The sequence below is a fragment of the Rutilus rutilus genome, assembly GCF_951802725.1.
Source record: "Rutilus rutilus genome assembly, chromosome: 19".
In the NCBI taxonomy this organism is placed as follows: domain Eukaryota; kingdom Metazoa; phylum Chordata; class Actinopteri; order Cypriniformes; family Leuciscidae; genus Rutilus; species Rutilus rutilus.
The window spans coordinates 2,253,965-2,275,273 of record NC_140232.1 but is presented as its reverse complement, the minus strand read 5'-3'; the positions used below and the strand labels follow the sequence as shown (position 1 = coordinate 2,275,273).

Here is a 21,309-nt window from a genome sequence, read left to right as displayed (position 1 = left end):
TCCGTGCTCAACTTACTTTCCACACCTTCTGTGAGTCAGATTTTGCTTTTAAATGTCCATTCTTTGTTGTGTTTTACTACAAAAACATATAAAATATTCAAAATATCACAACAACACAGAATTCTTAATTTACTCAGTATAAGGATTTATTGGAAAATCTGAAGGGCTTTTTGCATGTACACTTGAAATCATCCTATATATATATAGCCTATATATATATATATATATATATATATATATATATATATATATATATATATATTTTTTTTTTATAAACTTTCAGTGAACAAGTCTGTGTAAAAACAATTCTGCTGTACCCAAAAACTAAAAAACCAAAGCAATAAGATTCAAAACGTGGAAATTTCGTGACTCCTACTGTGTAAATATCCATAAAAGCAGCACTTAATATTTACAGTTCATAACACTTTTTTGCTACTTTTGTTGTGTTGCTTATGTTGGTGCCTCTGGATATAATGAGCCAATAATAAACCTGAATGTGATGCAAACGTTGCACTTACATTCCTTTCAAATGTCGTGCAGTTATTATAATACTGTGTGCATTCCTTTGAAATGGCGCTTGTTCCACAGCTTCATCAGCCGACATGCGTACAGCGCCACCTGTGGGTCTTTATAAATACATCCGTCTCCACATTATCAATCATATTTCTAATTTTATTCCACTTGATCTCCATGTCGTATGCAAATATTCGTTGTCTTTCTCTCGTAAAACTGCGTAGAACTTCGAAATGAATGACGAGAGGTGAAAGAAATCGCATACTCTCTTTGAGTATGTAGGCTACATATTTTGAACAAGTGATTAGTAAGTAAGTACGCACTATACAGTCTGTCAGTAATAAGAGCCTGTTCAAACCGGTTCAAACAGCCACTCTTGCGGTCTGTGCACTTGACCACTTGTCTACTTGCATGATGTTTACTGGATTTGGCCCAAGTGTTCGAGTAGGTGTGAATACTACAAGTGCGGGAAAAACTTTTGTTTACACAATGAAAGTCACTTTTAGTGTTGTAAAAATGTAAGTGTTCACAGAGCTTTCGGTACTTTGCATTTTAAAATAAACTTGCATATCTGTTCATTATGCCAGAAGACACTTATTCAGTTGTGCAGTTGCAAATGTTGTACAAAATACACATGGCCTGCTCATCTTTACACCAATGAAATGTGCAACACTTTATGTTTTACAACCAAATTACATATAATATCTAATTAATTTAACTTACAGTGGAACGTTTTTCTCGACATCTCGCATACCTGTCAACATTTGGATACCAAAATACGGGAAATCTGAACGGGGGGGGGGGGGGGGGGGGGTTTCTTTATTTATTTATTTTTTATTTTTTTTATATCATGTTTCTTTATTTATTTTTATCAATTGCAACAATTAACTGCATTAATTAATCACGATTAATTGCCATTAAAAAAAACTTACTTTTTAACATTTTATAATGTAATAATTTCACAATTAATCTCCAAATTAAGGTAGAAAAACATAAAACAGTATATTTTAAATATTTGTCTAACAGGTAGGAAAAATATACAGAAATTGAAGTTATCAAACAGTTTGCACTGCATACAATTTAAATTGTACATAGATTAATCCTTATTAAAGTAAAAAAAGATCTTTAGTCAAGAGCAGTGAGTGCTTTTCTCTGTTACCTTTGTTCTTTGATTAACTTTACTGACAGAAAGCTTTATTGGCTACTGTCTCTTTAAAAACAGCCGCTGACGGATCTCACTCGCGTCTCATTCTCTCACAACTCTTTGCTTTCATTTACGACTTTTTTTAAAACTAATTTAAGACTGCTCAGACTGCTCTTATGAGGATACTCGACAAAACGAACATTTTGACATAATTGCGTGTGTTAATGCCATCTCTCTCATGTTCGTCCATCCTCGGATGCTGCTGTTCTTCTTCGCGCGATTTTTTCCCCCTAACTACTTCCTTCTATACTCTTTGCTTCAGTGGAAATCCCGCCCTGCAGCCGATTCTAAAGATTTTATTGGTCATGTGAATCACAGTACTGATTGCCTACACCAAACACTGATCCCTAAACCTACCCGTCATTGTAACCTTAACCAATGAAATTAGCTGCAGGGCGGGATTTTCGCTTAACTGGTTTGCGCCCATTGGGATTAAAAAAAAAAAAAAAATTATAGAAAGATTAAAAATACGGGAGAAATACGGGAAAATATTTAAACGGGATGATAGCGGGATAGCAATGTAAAATACGGGAGAATCCCGGGAAAAACGGGAGGGTTGACAGGTATGCATCTCGTGATTTCGGGGCACGTGAGGCTCATTTTTAGCATTCCTGCATTGAAATATATTCGAGCTCGATAGTGTTTTTAAAATATGACACTGTATGTTAAATAATAAAAACAGTGTTTTTGAATGTATCGTTTTTTTTAAAGCCAATTTCTGCCATGTAAAACAAAGTAATGCATTGGTAAATCTTAATTATGACATAAAAAGTAATTATTATGACACAAAAAGTAGAAATTATGACACACTAAATTATAATTATGACTAATTATGAGAATTTGAAATGAGATAAGACTGTGAAATTGTCATAATTGCAAAAAAAAAAAAAAAAATCTCATAATTATGAATTTTTAAGTCATAATTGATACTTTTAATGTCACAATTATGATGTACGTAATCATTTAGAATTTCATCTTAGTGGAAACCCATCCATATGTTTAACTCTCTAACCTCACATGAAGATGAAAGTACTGTAGGTTCAAGTCATCTATCATTATGTTCTCGCCCTCAGATGTTTTAAAATTATTAAAATTAAAGTTGAGTTCATAGTATTTATTAAAAAGATAAAGCCTAATGAAGTTTTCTTTACGGCACGACGTCACATACATCTCCAACATATGAAGAGCCTCTATGGAAGACACTAGCACGCATTTCAGACGTGAATCATGGCAGAGCCGACGAAGAAAGCGAAGAAAGCGCGGTCGGAAGAGTGCAGTAACGTTAAATACAAGTACTCCACAGCGACTCTAGGGGGCGCTGTTTGAGAAAAACAGAAACTACATAGTGTGCCTTTAAGGAAACTCATTTAAACACAGTCCACATTTTTTTTTAGTTTTGAGCTTCATAATCCCCCACAAATACCAATAATAATAGCATGTTTTCACACGTTTATCAGCCGAATAAAGCAACAGTGTCACAATGATAATGAGTCTATCAGTGAAAATCTGTTCATTTATCAGAGACCGGCAAACCTTTAAATTAATCTTTAAAGTTTTTAGAGCAGCTTAAATGAAGCACCCATTAATAGTTTATAAACAATAATATTAAAAATAATATTAATAATAAAATAAAAAGCTCTTTTCTTGCTGCTGTAAAAGCTCCATGTATGAAAGTTTAGCTTTTATTCAATAGATTCTCAGTGTATGAACAGCTGAACGTGTGAATACACTAATGTACCACCAGAGGTCAGCATCAGTGTGTGTGTGTGTGTGTGTGTGTGTGTGTGTGTGTGTGTGTGTGTGTGTGTGTGTGTGTGAGAGAGAGAGTGTTAGGAGTGTGTGTGTGTGTGTGTGTGTGTGTGTGTGTGAGAGTGAGTGTGGTAGTGTGTGTGAGAGAGTTTGTGTGTGTGTGTGTGTGTGTGTGTGTGTGTGTGTGAGTGAGTGAGTGTGTTAAAAGAAGTAAAACTTGTAAAGAACACAAAAGCCCTGAAGAGATGTGAATAATAACTGAAAGTGACGTTGCACTGAAGATGAATTATTGAGCTCCTCATGCAGGATCAGATCATCTGCTGTATGAAACGCTTCACGGCTCCATCATCCGTTCAGAGAGAGTAACACAACTGGAAGACTGTGTGTCAGTCTCAGGCTAAAGCTGAGAGAGAGAGAGAGAGAGAGAGAGAGAGAGAGAGAGAGGGAAGAGAGAGAGAGAGAGAGAGAGAGAGAGAGAGAGAGAGAGGGAAGAGAGAGAGAGAGAGAGAGAGAGAGAGAGGGGAGAGGGAGAGGGAGAGAGGAGAGAGAGAGAGAGAGAGAGAATGAATGTCAGTTCATCGTTTACCTTCAGGCACCTGCGCTCATAACCTCCACATTATGGACTGTTTATGCAGGCATATTTATTCCATATGAAAACACAGTGTGTCAATGCTGTATGTCAAATACTTTAATTGAATTCCAGTTCATTTAATTATTGTCAAGCTGAATAATCAGTAAAATCAAATTAAGATTGAACACAAAAGCTGTAAGAAGAGCAGTGAATATTGCACAAGATATCATAACTGTGTTCTGTGCTGTGATTAATGTTGATATAATCAACCATTTTTAACTTTTAAAAAGTTGTCTGGAGAGTTTTCTTCACGCTCAGGGTTTTTAAAACTAAAACCACTTACTTGGCTGCCTCGAATGCAGCATCATGACATATAATATTGGTTGTAAACAAAGTTAAAATGCATTATAATATTCGCAGATTGCTTGTTTCATCTGAAACAGGTTGTTTGTTTAAAGGTGTTCAATGAATAGAGAAATATTATAATGTGGATACAATTCATGAGATCATTATAAGCTGCTTAATTGATGCATTAAAATACTTTTATAATGCATTAAACATAAAGGCTTTAAGTAAAGAGTTACAACAACGGCATATCTGATAGTTTTCTGTTTCTTTCTGAACAGCACCACATGTGTTCACTCAGAACTTACCCATAATGCCATGCTGCACAGTGTGTTTCTCCAGTGTGTGTGTGTGTGTGTGTGTGTTGTGTAACATACCCGTGTTTGAGCTACTGTCGCGCGCCTGGACTGGGCCGCTGAACTCCGAACGCAGTGATGAAGACGTTGATGACGACGACGATGAAGATGCAGCTGGTTGTGATGTTCTCGAAGACATTCAGCCGGAGATGTTTCTGCTCATCGTTCAGGTTCCACTTCACTACAATCATCAGCGACAAACACAGTCACACTTCAGACGAGCGCTGGACAAACACAATAATCCAGTATCTCAGCTGACAGTGAACGTTCTGGCAAAGTTAGTAACAAACGTTCTTTCAGTAACGTGAATAAAAGTTCGTTCAGAGTTATCTGGTCTTTAATAAAAACATTAGCACAAAAACATTGATACGTCGGTCATTGAGCATTTGTTCCTGAAACATTTCAGTTGGACATTCATCTAAGGTTTTTTAAATGTTACTATTTAACATTCTGAGAACCTATAAAGGTAACGTTCCCATAATGTGTGAATAATGATAAAATGGAATGTTACCGTAACATTAAAATAACCAATAAAAAAAATTTGTATAACAATAAAAAAATTTACTAGCATATTTTGGCATGTTGCTAGTATGATTTAACACATTGCTAATGCTAACATGTTTTAACATGTTGTTAGCATGATTAGCATGTTGCTAACATGTTTTAACATGTTGTTAGCATGATTAGCATGTTGCTAACATGATTTAACACATTTATAACATGTTTTAGCATGTTGCTAGCATGATTAGTATGTTGCTAACATGTTTTAACATGTTGTTAACATGATTAGCATGTTGCTAACATGATTTAACACATTTATAACATGTTTTAACATGTTGTTAGCATGATTAGCATGTTGCTAACATGTTTTAACATGTTGTTAGCATGATTAGCATGTTGCTAACATGATTTAACACATTTATAACATGTTTTAGCATGTTGCTAGCATGATTAGTATGTTACTTACATGTTTTAACACGTTGTTAGCCACATAAGCTGAGCTATGCAGTCGATACCGAATACAGAATTGATTAGTTCATCTCTCGGGTTCGAGTCGTTCGGTCTTATGTCACGTAACTGTATGTTGTTATTAGGCTATATAGGTATCTTTATTAAATTGATTTTCCCCATCATAGATAAAGTTTGCCAACTCTTAGTACCACATTCAATGTTATGGAAAAGAACCACCATGACAGAAATTCTAAAAATTCTAAATTGTAAGAAATAAAAAAGCTGTAATTTGAGACCGAGAACTAATTATTTCTGTTTCCAGTACAGAACCTATAGGATGTTGCGCATGCACGGTCAACACAAAATGAACAAATCACTCTCTGAGACAACTCGGTAGTCCAGAGTCCCGAACGAATCGTTCATGACAAACCCATAACTATAACACATTACCTTTTTTATCTTGTTAACATAAGCATGTTTCTAACATGATTAATAGGTTGCAATCATGATTAGCATGTTGCTAGCATGATTTAACACATTGTTAACATGTTTTAACATTTTGCTAACATGATTTAACAAATTGCTAGCATGTTTTGACATGTTGTTAACATGATTTAACACTTGGATAACATGTTGTTAACATGATTAACATTGCTAGCATTATTTAGCACATTGCTAGCATTATTTATCACATTGCTTGCAAGAATTAGCATGTTGCTAACATGAATAAACATGTTGTTGGCATTAATTAGCATGTTGTACTTAGCATGAATTAGTATGTTACTAGCATTAATTAACATTTTGCTAGAATTAATTAACATGTTAACATGATTTAACACATTACTAACATGAATTAGCTGGTTTTAACACACAGCTAACATGAATGATCATGTTGGTAACATTATTTAACATGTTAGCATGATTTAACATTCTAGCATGTTTTAGCATGTTAGCATGTTGTTAACATGTTTTAGCATGTTGCTAGCATGTCCTAAGCTGGTTGCTAGGCTTTGTTAGTGATAGATACGTAGCGGATGAAGCTTAAATACCGCTAGTGCGCTCCGGTTGAGCCCACCAGGAGTAAGCTAGACTCCTGGTACCTCCAGACGGGTCGTCGCCAGGCTGCTTTGAGGAGGAGGATGCTGTTTTCTCCTGACGTCCATGAGCACATGGTGAAGTCGTGGTCTGCATCCCAGTCGGTGCACGTCCATGCTTCTACACAGACTCCACGTGGACGGGGCAGAAGCCCACCGAGGAGACCATTGCCGAGCATCTGTGCCCTTCCTCGATCACGCAGTGCTGCAGGTCCTCCAGGCCAAGCTTCTGCAGTCCCTGGACAGGGGCAACGTAAACGCCAACACTCCAAAAGATTTGTGGTCGTTCTATGTGCTTCATGGTGGCCCTTCACAGGCACCTGTGGTTAACCCTTGCTGACCTGAAGGACTCGGACCATAACACTCTCCTCAATGCTCCAATCACTTCCTTTTGGCCTCTTCGGTGACGCCGTGGAGTTGGTCGTTGATCGCTTCTCTGAGGCACAAAAACCCCCTAAGGCAATGAGCCACGCGATGCCCCAGTGCTCGTCCCGCTCTTCGCCGGCACCCCGCAACGGCGAGCGGCTGTTGGCGTGATTGCTGATAAGCGAAACCTGTGCGATGCACTGGTCTCATATCTCTCACGGAGGAGTGGAAGCATAAAAGGAGGAGCGACGACAGTGAAGCACGAGAGAGGCCAGGCCAGGATTGATGTTTCTGTTTTACTATATGTGGCAGCAGTCGTCCGTGAGGGGCTGCTGCCTTTTCTTTCATTTTTGTATGTGTATATTTATTTCTTAAAATACGTTGAATGTTCGCCGGTTCCCGCTTCCTTTTTCCCACAACAACGAACTGCGTTACAGTTACAATATCTATTTTGTTCCACAAAAGAAGCACATACTCCTTCACAAAAAAAGCTGTTTCCTCCCAATCCTATCAATACTGCGTTACTTGCCCTGCCTCAGAGCAGCGCTCTGTGCCTGTTATGGCCTTCCAGCATCACCGGGATAATGGAATGATGTCCACGGACGAACTGCAGCCAGCTTATCCATGACAAAATTATACCCCTGTTTTGAGACAAGAAGGTCTGCTCGCAAAAGGAGCGATAGAGTGTGTCCCTCCGAGCAAGTTGGATTTTGTGGTGCCCAAGAGAGATGGCAGACTCCATCCGATCCTGGATTTGAGACCCTTCAACATGAGCACTTCACAAGTGAATGTTCAAGAGAATGACCCTGAAGCAGATCCTGGCACAAATCCGTCCCGGGGACTGGTTCCCGTCCGTAGATCTGAAGGATTCATAGAGACCATCTCATCAGCTCTTAGCTACTTCAGACAGGGCTGGTCTGTACCCCTGATGAAATTTTAGAGGCTTCTGGGACTTATGGCGTCGGCCTCATCGGTTTGGCTTCACCTGGGTCTTCTGCACATGCGGCTGCTGTAGTTGTGGCTGAAAACTCGAGTCCCGTGGAGGGCATGGGCCTCGGGATGTATGCGCATCGTGGTCACACACAGCTGCGTCAGCGCTCTGAAACTGTGGCGTGACCCAGAGATGTTCAGCCGAGGGGTTCTCCTGGGACTTGGGGACATTTAATATTCAACAATATAATTGATCTGCCTGCATTGACACCATAATATGAGAACTTAACTGAGCTGAGTTGGACGATGACATCACGTTTTTTTCCAGAGTGGCTGTATAGATAAATGAACTTATTATGAACTTTTTTACAACAAAAATGAACCATCACTGAACTTACTTAAGCTGGACTATATCGCTATTTTCTTCTAGAAAGAAACTTTGTTGCATTATTTTCCTGTTATCACTGTAAAGTTGCTTTGAAACAATCTGTATTGTAGCGTCTGTGATCCTCGTTGCCTCGAACTGGCCGAATCAACCTTGGTTTCCGGACCGGAGAGAGATGCTGGCGGCTCCTCCTTGGCGGATTCCCCTCAGGAAGAGGCTGACTCAAGCAAACGACGTGATATGGAGTTGTGGAGCCTTCAAGCGTGGCTGCTTCAGGGACCTAAGAGGGGCTTATGAGGCGCCCTGCCTTCCCATGTGCTGGACACACTCACAGAGTCTTGTGCACCTTCCACTAGGCGCCTTTACACTCTGAAATGGGGATTGTTTCTGAAAAGGGTTTTGTGATAACGATATCGACACGGCGAGTTGTCCCGTGTCGGATGTTCTACGTTTACGTCTACGTCCCCCGTCTAAGCTAAAAGTTTATGTTGCCGCTATCGTCTCTTTTTGTTCCCCGGTTGACAGGCAATCGATCGGGAGGCATGCGCTGGTGGTCAGATTTTTCAGGGGGGCGAGGAGATTGCATCCCCCACACCCCCTGACTGTGCCACCGTGGGACCTAGCGCTGGTTCTGAAGGCTCTCTCTCTACCCCCGTTTGAATCCTTGGATTTGTGGAAGAAATTTAATATGTTCTATATGTTTGCATTTTCTTATATTCATAGAATCTTAGAAATATGATGATAATCAGATGAATGTAGTGTTGATACATATTCTTATTAATATATGTATGTCTATGTCCTTGTATATGACCGGACAAAAGTTAATGTGACTGAATGTATGACCGAGACAGAGAGTCTCCATTCAAGGGTGTAATATGATTAAGTATAATAGACAAATCTAAACAATATGTTAGTTATGGCTAAGATGTATCTTGATGTAGCCTCGGGAAAACAACCTTGGGGGAGGAACAACTATAAAGAATGAAGGATACCCCCCACTCCTTGTCACACTCTGCAGGCACTTTGTAATGACTGTATGACTGTTGACCTTTTCTTGCAAGGGAATAAATAATTGTTAAAGACAATTGATACCTGTTTGTCTCTTATTCAGTGATGTAAAATTGTTTGCCACAGATCTACAGATTCTATCACTGTTAGGGAGCTCTCTCTTAAAACTGCTTTGCTTCTTGCCCTTGCTTGGAGATTTACAGGCATTCTCTGTGAACGGCGATTGTGTTAGTTTTGGACCTGGTGACTGTAGTGTCACTCTCCGGCCGAGACCCGGCTTCGTGCCTACATGTCTTTCTACTCCCTTTAAAGCGCAGGTCATTTCTCTACCTGCGTTGTCTTTCAAGCCGTCAACCTCGCATGACGCTGATCCTCAAAAGTGCTGTTTTCCCTGTTAGGGCTTTGTGGAGTTATTTAGGCCGCTCGGCTGTCTTTTGACAATCGGACCAGCTCTTTGTATGCTACGGTGGCTACAGTCTCTAAGAAGAGGCTTTCTCACTGGATAGTGGAAGCTATCGCTTTGGCTTATGCGAACCAGGGACAGGAATGCCCCCTCAACATCAGGGCTCACTCGACGAGGGCTATCGCCTCTTCATGGGCCTGGTCTAGCGGTACACTATATTGCCAAAAGTTTTGGGATATCTGCCTTTAAATGCACATGAACTTTAATGACATCCCATTCTTAATTCGTAGGGTTTAATATGGAGTTGGTCAACACTTTGCAGCTATAACAGCTTCAACTCTTCTGGGAAGGCTTTCCACAAGGTTTAGGAGTGTGTTTATTGGAATTTTTAACCATTCTTCTAAAAGCGCATTTGTGAGGTCAGGCACTGATGTTGGACAAGAAGGTCTGGCTCGCAGTCTCCGCTTTAATTAATCCCAAAGGTGTTCTATGGGGTTGAGGTCAGGACTCTGTGCAGGCCAGTCAAGTTCCTCCACACCAAACTCACTCATCCATGTCTTTATGGACCTTGCTTTGTGCATTGGTGCGCAGTTGTGCGGGAACAGGAACATCCCCAAACTGTTCCCACAAAATTGGGGAGCATGAAATTGTCCAAAATGTCTTGGTATGCTGAAGCATTAAGAGCTCCTTTCACTGCAACTAAGGGGCCAAGCCCAACCCCTGAAAAACAACCCCACACCATAATCCCCCCTACAAAAGACTTTACACTCGGCACAATGCAATCAGGCAAGTACCGTTCTCCTGGCAACCGCCAAACCCAGACTCGTCCATCAGATTGCCAGACAGAGAAGCATGATTTGTCACTCCAGAGAACACGTCTCCACTGCTCCAGTGGCAGCATGCTTTACACCACTGCATCCCACGCTTTGAATTGCATTTGGTGATGTAAGGCTTGGTTGCAGCTGCTCGGCCAAGGAAACCCATTCCATGAAGCTCTCTACGCACTGTTCTTGAGCTAATCTGAAGGCCACACGAAGTTCGGAGGTCTGTAGCTATTGACATAGTGTATGTCAATCCGGGATATGTGTTTTTCTGCTGGCTGCTGGTCTTCACAGAACACTTTCGACTGGTTTTACAAGTTGGATGTGCCGCCTTTGGCATCTCAAGTGCTTTCGATGAGTGAATAACCTCACTTATTTTCTGTTTATTGCAAAAATCGTTTCTGGGCACAGTCTGTTACCACTTTAGCTGTTGACGTTGTGCATGCCTATATGTGCATACTTATATGTGCATACTTAAGTATGACCATATTAGCCCGGTTCTGTCAACACTGCATTGGCTGCCTATTAAACATCGCATACATTTTAAAATATTGCTGATTACTTACAAAGCACTAAATGGTTTAGCTCCGTAGTACTTGAGCGAGCTCTTAACGCATTATAGTCCTTCACGTCTATTGCGATCTCAAAATTCCGGCCAGTTAATAATACCTAGAATATCAAAATCGACTGCTGGCGGTAGATCCTTTAGCACCATTTATTTGGTCCTATTTAGCACCAAAACTTGGAACAGTCTTCCTACCATTGTCCGGGAAGCAGACACACTCTGTCAGTTCAAAGCCAGATTAAAGACACATCTCTTTGACCTAGCATACACATAATACATTATAGACTTCTATAATTCAATGTTAGGCTGCATAGATTAGGTCAGCCGGAACCGGGAACACTTCCCATAAATCCTGATGTACTTGTTACATCATAAGAAGAATGGCATCTACGCTAATTTTAGTGTCTTTGTTTATCCTGAGGTTTTCCCACAGCCTGCCGGATCCAGGCCGTATCCAGATCTGATGAAGGACCTTCGCCTGGACCCGATGACAACGCAGTGCTGAAGTGCCAACTAGTCTCTCCCTATGGAGGATCCCTTTACCACTCTACAGATATAGCGTTGTCGGGAAATTCGTTTCGCGTACCTACCCCGAAGTGATAAAATAAAATACAATTCTGTAAGGAATTTATAAGGAAAGACCAGTACTTTGTTTAGGCTTGGTTTGTAGGGAATTACAAACCTGTGCACATATATTCAAACGCACATAACTATAGAACCAATTCTTAATGCGCATGTGAACGCCATCAGCATTTATAACAGGTTCGCGTTTAAAGTCTGTGTAGAGAGAATGGTTAGCGGCCCCTAATTTAATAACAAATCATCGTTGCGACGGAAGCGAATCAATCAAAACTAACTTTAGCTGGAAAATAACTTTATTAAAGAACCGCTATAAAGCCAAAACAATCTCTGTTACCTTAAATTATACGTTTATCTCTGTAAAGCTGCTTTGAAACAATCTACATTGTTAAAAGCGCTATATAAATGAAGATGACTTGACTTGACTTGACTCACTGCAGTTGTGTCTGCCCTGTATTCAGTGCAGCCCGCTCACATTCAGATCTGATATGCAAATTTTGGTATTCCCTGAGCTGGCATCTCATTGGCTTAGCTCCACCTATCAGCTGTGAGCACTCCTAGCTGTGTCGCCATTGGTTGAGATGTATGTTGTTCTACTCTGTGATTGGTGTAAACTTAACCCTGCTTCTTCAGGCTGCTCTTCGCCTCTCTCACGGCGGGATTGAACACGGTTCCGCTCTACCAGCTGTGCAAGTGTTCAGTTTTAGATTGTGACGTCATTCTCGCCACTCTACATTTTATACTGCCTGAAGGCTTGTCAGTGTTTGCATGTTCGAGACAATTAGCCAGTTAATTCTCTGCCGTTATCCTATAATGTTTCAGGATTTTCTATGAATGGGAAGAGTTCCCACAGCGTAGCTGGATTATGCAATGTCTCATTCCCATCTCTCAGGGAACCGAGGATAAAACAGTAACCTGAGAGGTTTTCTACTGTTACGAATAGAAATCAAATATCATATAGTTCAGTGTGAGCAGGCAGTTTTCTACACACTAGATGGCATTCATTGCCGAATGACTCTTGAACTCTGATGAGCTTCATGTTGGCCAGGCTTGTGATTATTGACCTGAGGTTGTTTCTGACGATACATCGGTTATAACCCAGACTAGCTGCTCATCACAGATTAGTCGCAGTCTGACAAAATTAATGTGCTCTCTGTTGATGTAATTCACTGTTAATGTGTGTGTGTGTGTGTGTGTGTGTGTGTGTGTGAGTGTGTGTGTGTGTGTGAGTGAGTGAGTGAGTGAGTGAGTGAGTGAGTGTGTGTGATGGAAAGACTGTATGTCTTTCTGTTCAAATGCAAAAGGAAAGGTGCTCACATCATGCTCAACTGGTTCAGAGAGAGAGAGAGAGAGAGAGAGAGAGAGAGAGAGAGAGAGAGAGACGCGTGAGGTCAGCGGGTTCAGAATGGAAGCTCTGGAGGGTCACAGAAAGGGAAAGACAGAGGCAGAAAGGATCTGCTGATATGTAGGTCAAACAGAAAGAGAGAGCAGGGGAGAGTGTATTGTGATGCCATTGTCATGTATTGCCCTTTAATCCCAAATTCAAATTCAGTTTCACAGAGCGTTCCTGAAGCAGAGCTGAGCTTTACAGCTTCAGTATACTGAGTGAATGAGTGTCGACCAGAGATTCATTCAGCAGCTCTTAGTCGTGTCAGTTTAACCACAAATGCTAATAGAAGAAAACATAAGAAACCTCTCGTGGGAATCTTTGTTCAGAGATCGAGATGGTGGTCATCTTATTTGGATATAAGATTAAACTGGTCTGGATGTTTTTCCCTGTGGTGAAAATCCAGCTTTTAATGTTGTTTATATGTCTATCTGGTGTTTTTAATATGCTTTAAGACAAACCATGTGTAAATTCATAAGTCGACACCATTGCTGAGTATTTTCTCCTTAAAACTGCAGTGAACCAAAGACAGTCTCAAACACACGCTTTGAAATCGCTGGTGTTTCTGACGTCACAAACTACCTTGTAACCAATCAGATCAACGTGTGATTGTCAACCAGTGGATCTCTGAGCTGAGTGAGTGAGTGGAGGCGGGGCTCATTTACATATTCATAGAACCACGTATACTAAATGAGGCAAGGGTGTCGAGTTACATTCAAGCTATTTTAAGGTATTACGCATATTGTTTCAAGGAAAAAACGTTTAATATATATGTAATTTTGGTGATCAAAGATGAGTTTTAAGGGATACAATTATTGACTACAGGGGGACTTTAATAGAATGTTTGTTCAATGTTATCTGGTCTTTAATAATGTTCTCAAAACATTTGCACAAAAACATTGATACATTGTACATGGAACTTTTCATTTTTAAAACGTTTTGGACATTCTAACTTTTTTTAAATGTTACAACTTGTTTCAGAACGTTCAGAGAACATTCAAAAGTAACATTCCAATAATGTTTGAAGAATGATAAAATGGAATGTTCCCTTAACGTTACAAAAAAAAATTGACGTTTTAGACATTCAGAGAACATTCAGAAATAATGTTTTCATAACTTAATGTGAATGTTAGCAAAACGTTCTTAGAATATGTTTTTGTTAGCTGGGACGGCGCTTGTTACCCAATATTGCCAAAAGTTTTGGGAAGTCTGCCTTTACATGTACATGAACTTTAATGACATCCCATTCCTGATCCGAATGGTTTAATATGGAGTTGGCCCACCCTTTGCAGCTATAACAGCTTCAACTCTTCTGGGAAGGCTTTCCACAAGGTTTAGGAATGTGTTGATGGGAATTTTTAACCATTCTTCTGGAAGCGAATTAGTGAGGTCAGGCACTGATGTTGGACGAGAAGGTCTGGCTCGCAGTCTCCGCTCCAATTCATCCCAAAGGGTGTTCTATCGGGTTGAGGTCAGGACTCTGTGCAGGCCAGTCAAGTTCCTCCACACCAAACTCGCTCATCCATGTCTTTATGGACCTTGCTTTGTGCACTGGTGCGCAGTCATGTTGGAACAGGAACATCCCCAATCTGTTCCCACAAAGTTGGGAGCATGAAATTGTTCAAAATGTCTTGGTATGCTGAAGCATTCACTGGAATTAAGGGGCCAAGCCCTGAAAAACAACCCCACACCATAATCCCCCCTCCACCAGACTTTACACTTGGCACAATGCAGTCAGGCAAGTACCGTTCTCCTGGCAACCGCCAAACCCAGACTCGTCCATCGGATTGCCAGACAGAGAAGCATGATTCGTCACTCCAGAGAACACGTCTCCACTGCTCTAGAGTCCAGTGGCGGCATGCTTTACACCACTGCATCCCATGCTTTACACCACTGCATCCCACGCTTTGCATTGCACTTGGTGATGTAAGGCTTGGTTGCAGCTGTTCGGCCATGGAAACCCATTCCATTAAGCTCTCTATGTACTGTTCTTGAGCTATTCTGAAGGCCACACGAAGTTCGGAGGTCTGTAGCTATTGACTTCTGCGCACCTCAGCATGCGCTGACCCCGCTCTGTGATTCGCTTCGTGGCTGAGTTGCTGTTGTTCCCAATTGTTATAATTTCCACTTTGTTATAATACCAATAACAGTTGACCGTGGAATATTTAGTAGTGAGGAAATTTCACGAATGGACTTATTGCACAGGTGGCAACATTTCACAGTACCACGCTTGAGTTCACTGAGCTCCTGAGAGCGACCCATTCTTTCACAGATGTTTGTAGCAGCAGTCTGCATTCCTAGTGCTTGATTTTATGCTGTGGCCATGGAAGTGATTGGAACACCAGAATTCAATTATTTGGAGAGGTGTCCCAATACTTTTGGCAATATAGTGTCTAATACTCTCACATAATTTACAGTTATTAAAATGTTGTTGATTTAATTACCTCGAACAAAACTAATGATCATTAGCAAGACCCAAAAGTGCTGTGTTGATATCTAGAGGTTCAGAGGACAATAAGATCAAGGGCCCTATCTTGCACCCAGCGCAATTGACTTTGTACACCGACACATGTATCCTTCCTATTTTCCAACCAACGCACAGCGGACTTTTCCCTCCACAGACACACGTCGGTAAATTAGGGATGCTCTTAAAGGGAATGTGAGATGACACTCTGATTGGTTTATTTCACATTACGCCCAGACCACTCCTATGAGTAATGAAGCTACTTCAGACCAACACATTTTAGATTTGCGTCGGGCACAAGAGTAATTTATCCCGCCGGTGTAATAGCAACAGTGCCCGAGATACGCCCACAAAGTTACTTGCGTTTCGCGTTTGATACTTGCGTTTCAGATCGTTACAATAGGGCCCCAAAAGTGATGCGCCTTTAGCCCTGTTGTGCCCTAGTACGGCAGGTCTGTGTGTGTACTCATTCACCTATAAAGATGAGCAAGATCCCCACTAACACCTGCAGAGAGAGCGACAGGCTGATGAGTGTGACGAGGGCCGTGTACAGGGTGTATTCGGGCCCCTGCTCCAGCACGGCCTTCAGCTGCGATGCGTTGGCCATCAGCAGGGCCACGTCCAGCATGCTCTCCGCTGCACTCTTCTTATTGGCATAATGGTTCATGTTTAGAGGGGCGGGTGACTGACCCAGACTGTGAGAAGCCTGGCGAGAGAAAGATGGAGAGAGAATAATATCAGTACACCTTAAGAGATTAGTTCACTTCAGAATCAAAATTTTCTGATAATTTACTCTCCCCCACGTCATCCAAGATATTCATGTCTTTCTTTCTTCAGTTGAAAAGAAATTAAGGTTTTTGAGGAAAACATTCCAGGATTTTTCTCCATGTAGTGGACTTCAATGGGGTCCAAATGTTTGAAGGTCTAAATTGCAGTTGGAGTTGCATTAGGTAATCACGTTGAAAGGTCACGCGTGATGTAGGCGGAAGTACTGACCTAGTGTTTACAAAGCGAACGTGCAAAGACTCAGTCAAACGCCATTTACTAAATAAATAAATAAAAGGTAAAACAACGATGTCAGGCGATTTTGAAGTTAGAGGAGAAAATGAGATGAAAATGTCCGCTGGTTTGTCTAGATAAGACTCTTATTCCTCGGCTGGATCGTGTCGAGACTTTGAAGCTGCACTGAAACTCACATCTGGACCTTCGACCCGTTGGACCCCATTGAAGACACTATATGGAGAACAATCCTGGAGTGTTTTCCTCAAAAACCTTCATTTCTTTACGACTGAAGAAAGAGAGACATGAACATCTTGGATGACGTGGAGGAGAGTAGATTATCAGGACATTATAAGTCTGAAGTGAACTAATCCTTTAATGCTAGCGAGTACTGAAGGGCGATGTCACAATATTCCTCATTTAAATAATTAATACGAAGAATAAAGGGGCGGGGCCTGGTTGAGTTAGTTAGTAGTGTGTTAAACTGGTGGTTATGGTAAGGGGCGGGACATTTCCCAAACACACTCGAAACGCTTGACCAATCACAACACACCGCTCCAGCGGACCAATCAGAGCACAGTGTGCTTTTCAGAAGGAGGGGCTTCATAGAGACAGGAAGTAAACAGAGTGTTACTGACAGACTGGGAAGAGAGGAGCCGCAACAATGGAGAATATGAGGAGAATAATCAACATTCAAGCAGGAAAACCTGTTCTAGTAGAGCCTGAAAACAACATCAAGACTTTGAAAAAAGGAACAATAAGTCAACTTTTATGATGCAAAGACTTATAACCAAGCAGGTCTGAAATTTCCATTTATCTCAAACTCACACCTGGAAGTGTGCGATTTGAAATCGGCCAAATCTGAATACAGCGTTTTTGGTGAGCAATTTCAAATTATTTCAGTCATTTGAAATTTGGGATGAAGCATTTTTTTGTATTAGTCATTTGGTGGCTCTGAATTGTCAAAAACGCAGAAAATCGAACCCTATCCGAATTTTTTATGATGGATGAAAGTTTCGGAGGCAGTGTGCAAACGTTATGGACAAAAAGTGAGGGCGTATTTATTTTTTAACGTGCAAAACTTTCGGACGAGAACAGACCTTAACAGTGCACACGTGGGAAGCGAAGGACAAGCGAATACCTTGTTTTTTTTATTAAATGTAAAGCCCTTATTGAGCACACTGTACTTACTGAACGAATGGGTTTCTTGGCACGAATACATGATTTATCTAGAACTTTATTGACCGTCATCATCTGACTGAAGAATTTCTGGTGTCAAAGTTGCATGAAGAATAATATTAAGAGGGAGAGAGAGAGCTGACTCTGGCACTTCTGCTCTGAATGAGTGAGGACTCAATTACTGCACTAAAGCCCTGAGCTCCACTGAAGGACTTTCCCTCATTAAAAGTCATGCGTGTATGTATTTCTACACAACGTTCATCATAGCATCTGTTTATGTGGTTCTCTATTTGCCTCGACTTTCCTGAGAAAAGGTGTAACGGGTACAGAAAGTGTACTATTAAATGTATGTATTGTTTGGTGATGTTCACAAATCAATACACTTCTGTCACGAAACAAATATGGAATCTCTTAGACCGGTCCAACGATAATCTTTGTCAAGATTAGATTATAAAATAGTGAAGTAAATTTAGTAAAATTTGAAACATGACGCCGAAACATATTGAAACATAGACCTCTTCATTCCATCCTTCCCTTTATTCATGCTTCCTATCAGTATTCCTCTGTTGACTGTGCAATCGTGATGACAAGACGCTTCGCTCACTCTCTAATGCTGTTGATCTTTCATGGCTGCGGTCCAGCGGCTGATCGACCCACCAGAGGGAAATTACACTTCCCTGATTCTATACAGAGCTTTTAGTTACATTGCTTAAACACACACACACACACACACACACACACACACACACACACACACACACACACACACACACACACACACACACACACACACATGCAGCCAGTGTTGTATTGACTCGATCCAGTACAGCCACACACACACACATTACAGAAGAGATAGTTACAGCTCAAACTCATTTGACTTTATGCCATTTGATAAAGGAACTTCACTTCCTCCTCGTGTTTTCTCACTGAAACTATTTAGCGTAGTAACCTTTTCAAGAGGTCCTATTCTGCTTTTTTCCATGTTCATCTGTCTTTAGTGTGTAATGTTGATGTTTGAGCATGAAAAATCTCTATAGTTCTTCTCTATATCAGTGTCAGTGTTTCTGAACTCCCTGAAACGCCTCCATTGTAGTCTTGAGTTTCTTCCGGGAAACACGTCATAATATTCCTCATTTAAATAATTATTTCGCAGAATAAAGGGGGCGGGGCCTGGTTGAGTTAGTTAGTAGTGGTGAAACTGGCGGGACATTTCCCAAACACACTCGAAGCGCTCGACCAATCACAACACACTGATGCAGTAAATATTTATGCAGAAGATGCAGTGTCATTCACACAAACTAAACACACAACACTAAACTATTGCAATAAACAGTCATTTAACAACAAAAGATGGAACATTAAAACCTAATGTACACAACTAATCAGTTAGAAACATACTAATTTTAATGAAAAAAACATCAAATGTCAGCTGTGAATTCTGTACTCTTAGATCAACAAAGATCAATGCGGTTCTGTATAGAACTCAAGGGTTCTTGATTCAATTTAAACTTCTGGAGAAATGTCTTCAATGATTGCATACTTTCATGTTTAACAGGTTATTTCAATTATTTATAGTGATAAAGTATCTTTACAGGATGTTTAATTCATTAAATCTAATTAAAAAGAAAAATGAATGAATGAATTAAAACTATATCCATAAAAAGATCCCATGATGGAACCCCTGAAAGGTTCTATATATGAAGCGCCTCACGGAACTCTTTAAGATTCCATTTAGTCTGTGTTTCCTATTAGTTTCCATAGTTCCTAATTAATTACGCACCTGTTTCTGTTTATTTCATTACCACTGCTCAGTCTCCTCAGGTCTGGGTTCCGTGTTGTCAGTGTAGTTAATGTTTTATGTGGTTTAATCTCCTGATTTTCCCTGCGTGTTTTCCTTTGTATCATTTAAGACTATTTGTGTTATTCCTCAGGTTTGTGCGCTCATTGCAACCACACTTAACATGACGATTAGAGAGGGTGCTGCCGAGTGACAGATACTGTACCTTATTTCTGAGAGTGTATAGTAAGGGAACTTCGCATTAACCAATTGACAGGTTTTTACACTAGTGTTTTTACAGTTACAATTCCGATTATTTCATTGTACAGTGCATGAAAGAGTTTAGATGGCTTAGATCAGGGTTTCTAAAACTCTGTCCTGGAGGGCCACTGTCCTACACAGCTTAGCTCCAACCCTGATCAAACACACCTAGCTGTGAGTTTCTAGTGATCCTGAAGACATTGATTAGCTTGCTCAGGTGTGTTTGATCAGGGTTGGAGCTAAACTGTGCAGGACAGCGGCCCTCCAGGACCGAGTTTGAGAAACCCTGGCTTAGATACTGCTAGCAGGTTGACGTACCTCCAGTCCAGCGGCTCTGTTTAATTCAATAGTGTGCGCCGCCATCAGCGCTTCAGTGTCCGAGTCTCCAGTTACACTGGATTTCCAAGACGGGACAACAGCAGTATTCCTCAGAATGGTTCACGGGGTTGGTACAGTATATGAACGATCTGATGTCTTGTTTACACTCATCCAGTATTTACGTCGTCGCTCAGTCACTGTCTGAACAATCTGAAATCTACATGGCATTCATTCACTCAGGCAAAATTGCTTGGCTACAAAAAAAACCTCAATTTATATAGCACTACATCTGAGCCTTGTTTATTGCTAAAGCATAAACTCACATGTGTAGACGTAGAGAAAGAGAAAGTGCCATGACTCAAATTTCACCATGAATATCCGAGCCAAAGCTTTTATTCTGCAACTGGGGCTTGTGTTACACATGAGGGAAATTCAATAACACACACCTTCACGACAGGGTTTAGTCTGTGAAACATGATGCATTTGGTTATACTCTAATCCTGTATTTGTGTCTTTCCTGGTGTTATCTGTTTACCATGAAAACACTCTTGGAATGCTCTCTGAGAAATGTTATTTTGAACATTCTGAAGATTCCTCTTTCTTCCCACATTAAAGGGACAGTTCACCCAAAAATGTTGTTCCACACCCTCATGTTGTGCTAAACACGTAAGACGTGTTCTTTCATCTCCGGAAAACAAATTAAGATCTTTTTGATGAAATCTGAGAGATTTCTGTCCCTCTATTGACAGTTAAGCAACTACCACTTTGATGCATTAAAAGGTTTACAAAGAAATCATAAAACTAATCACAAATTTTCTGAAGAGACTTGATCGCTTTATATGATGAACAGATTTAATTTAGGTTTTTATTCATATATAAACATTCATCAAATCAGTTGTGATAAACAAAAGCTCAAGCATGTTCGCTTGACATTCGAGAAGCAGCGAGATGTTACGCAGCACGTTTGAGCTTCAGCAAGAACCAATGAGGTTCATTCTCGTGTTACGCATCACGTTTGAGCTTCAGCAAGAACCAATGAGGTTCATTCTCGTGTTACGCATCACGTTTGAGCTTCAGCAAG

General features: G+C 40.6%; 1 protein-coding gene across 1 annotated transcript; it reads right to left on the bottom strand.

The window, feature by feature from the left end:
* Window positions 1-4,770: 4,770 nt before the first annotated feature.
* On the bottom strand, window positions 4,771-20,273 carry LOC311278706 (ninjurin-1; the record flags this gene model as incomplete). The annotated part of the gene is made up of 3 exons (XM_084389715.1): window positions 4,771-4,919; window positions 16,166-16,397; window positions 20,229-20,273. The coding sequence occupies 3 exons, from the start codon at window positions 20,271-20,273 to the stop codon at window positions 4,771-4,773; spliced, it is 426 nt and encodes a 141-aa protein (XP_084245841.1).
* Between the last annotated feature and the right edge of the window lie 1,036 nt (window positions 20,274-21,309).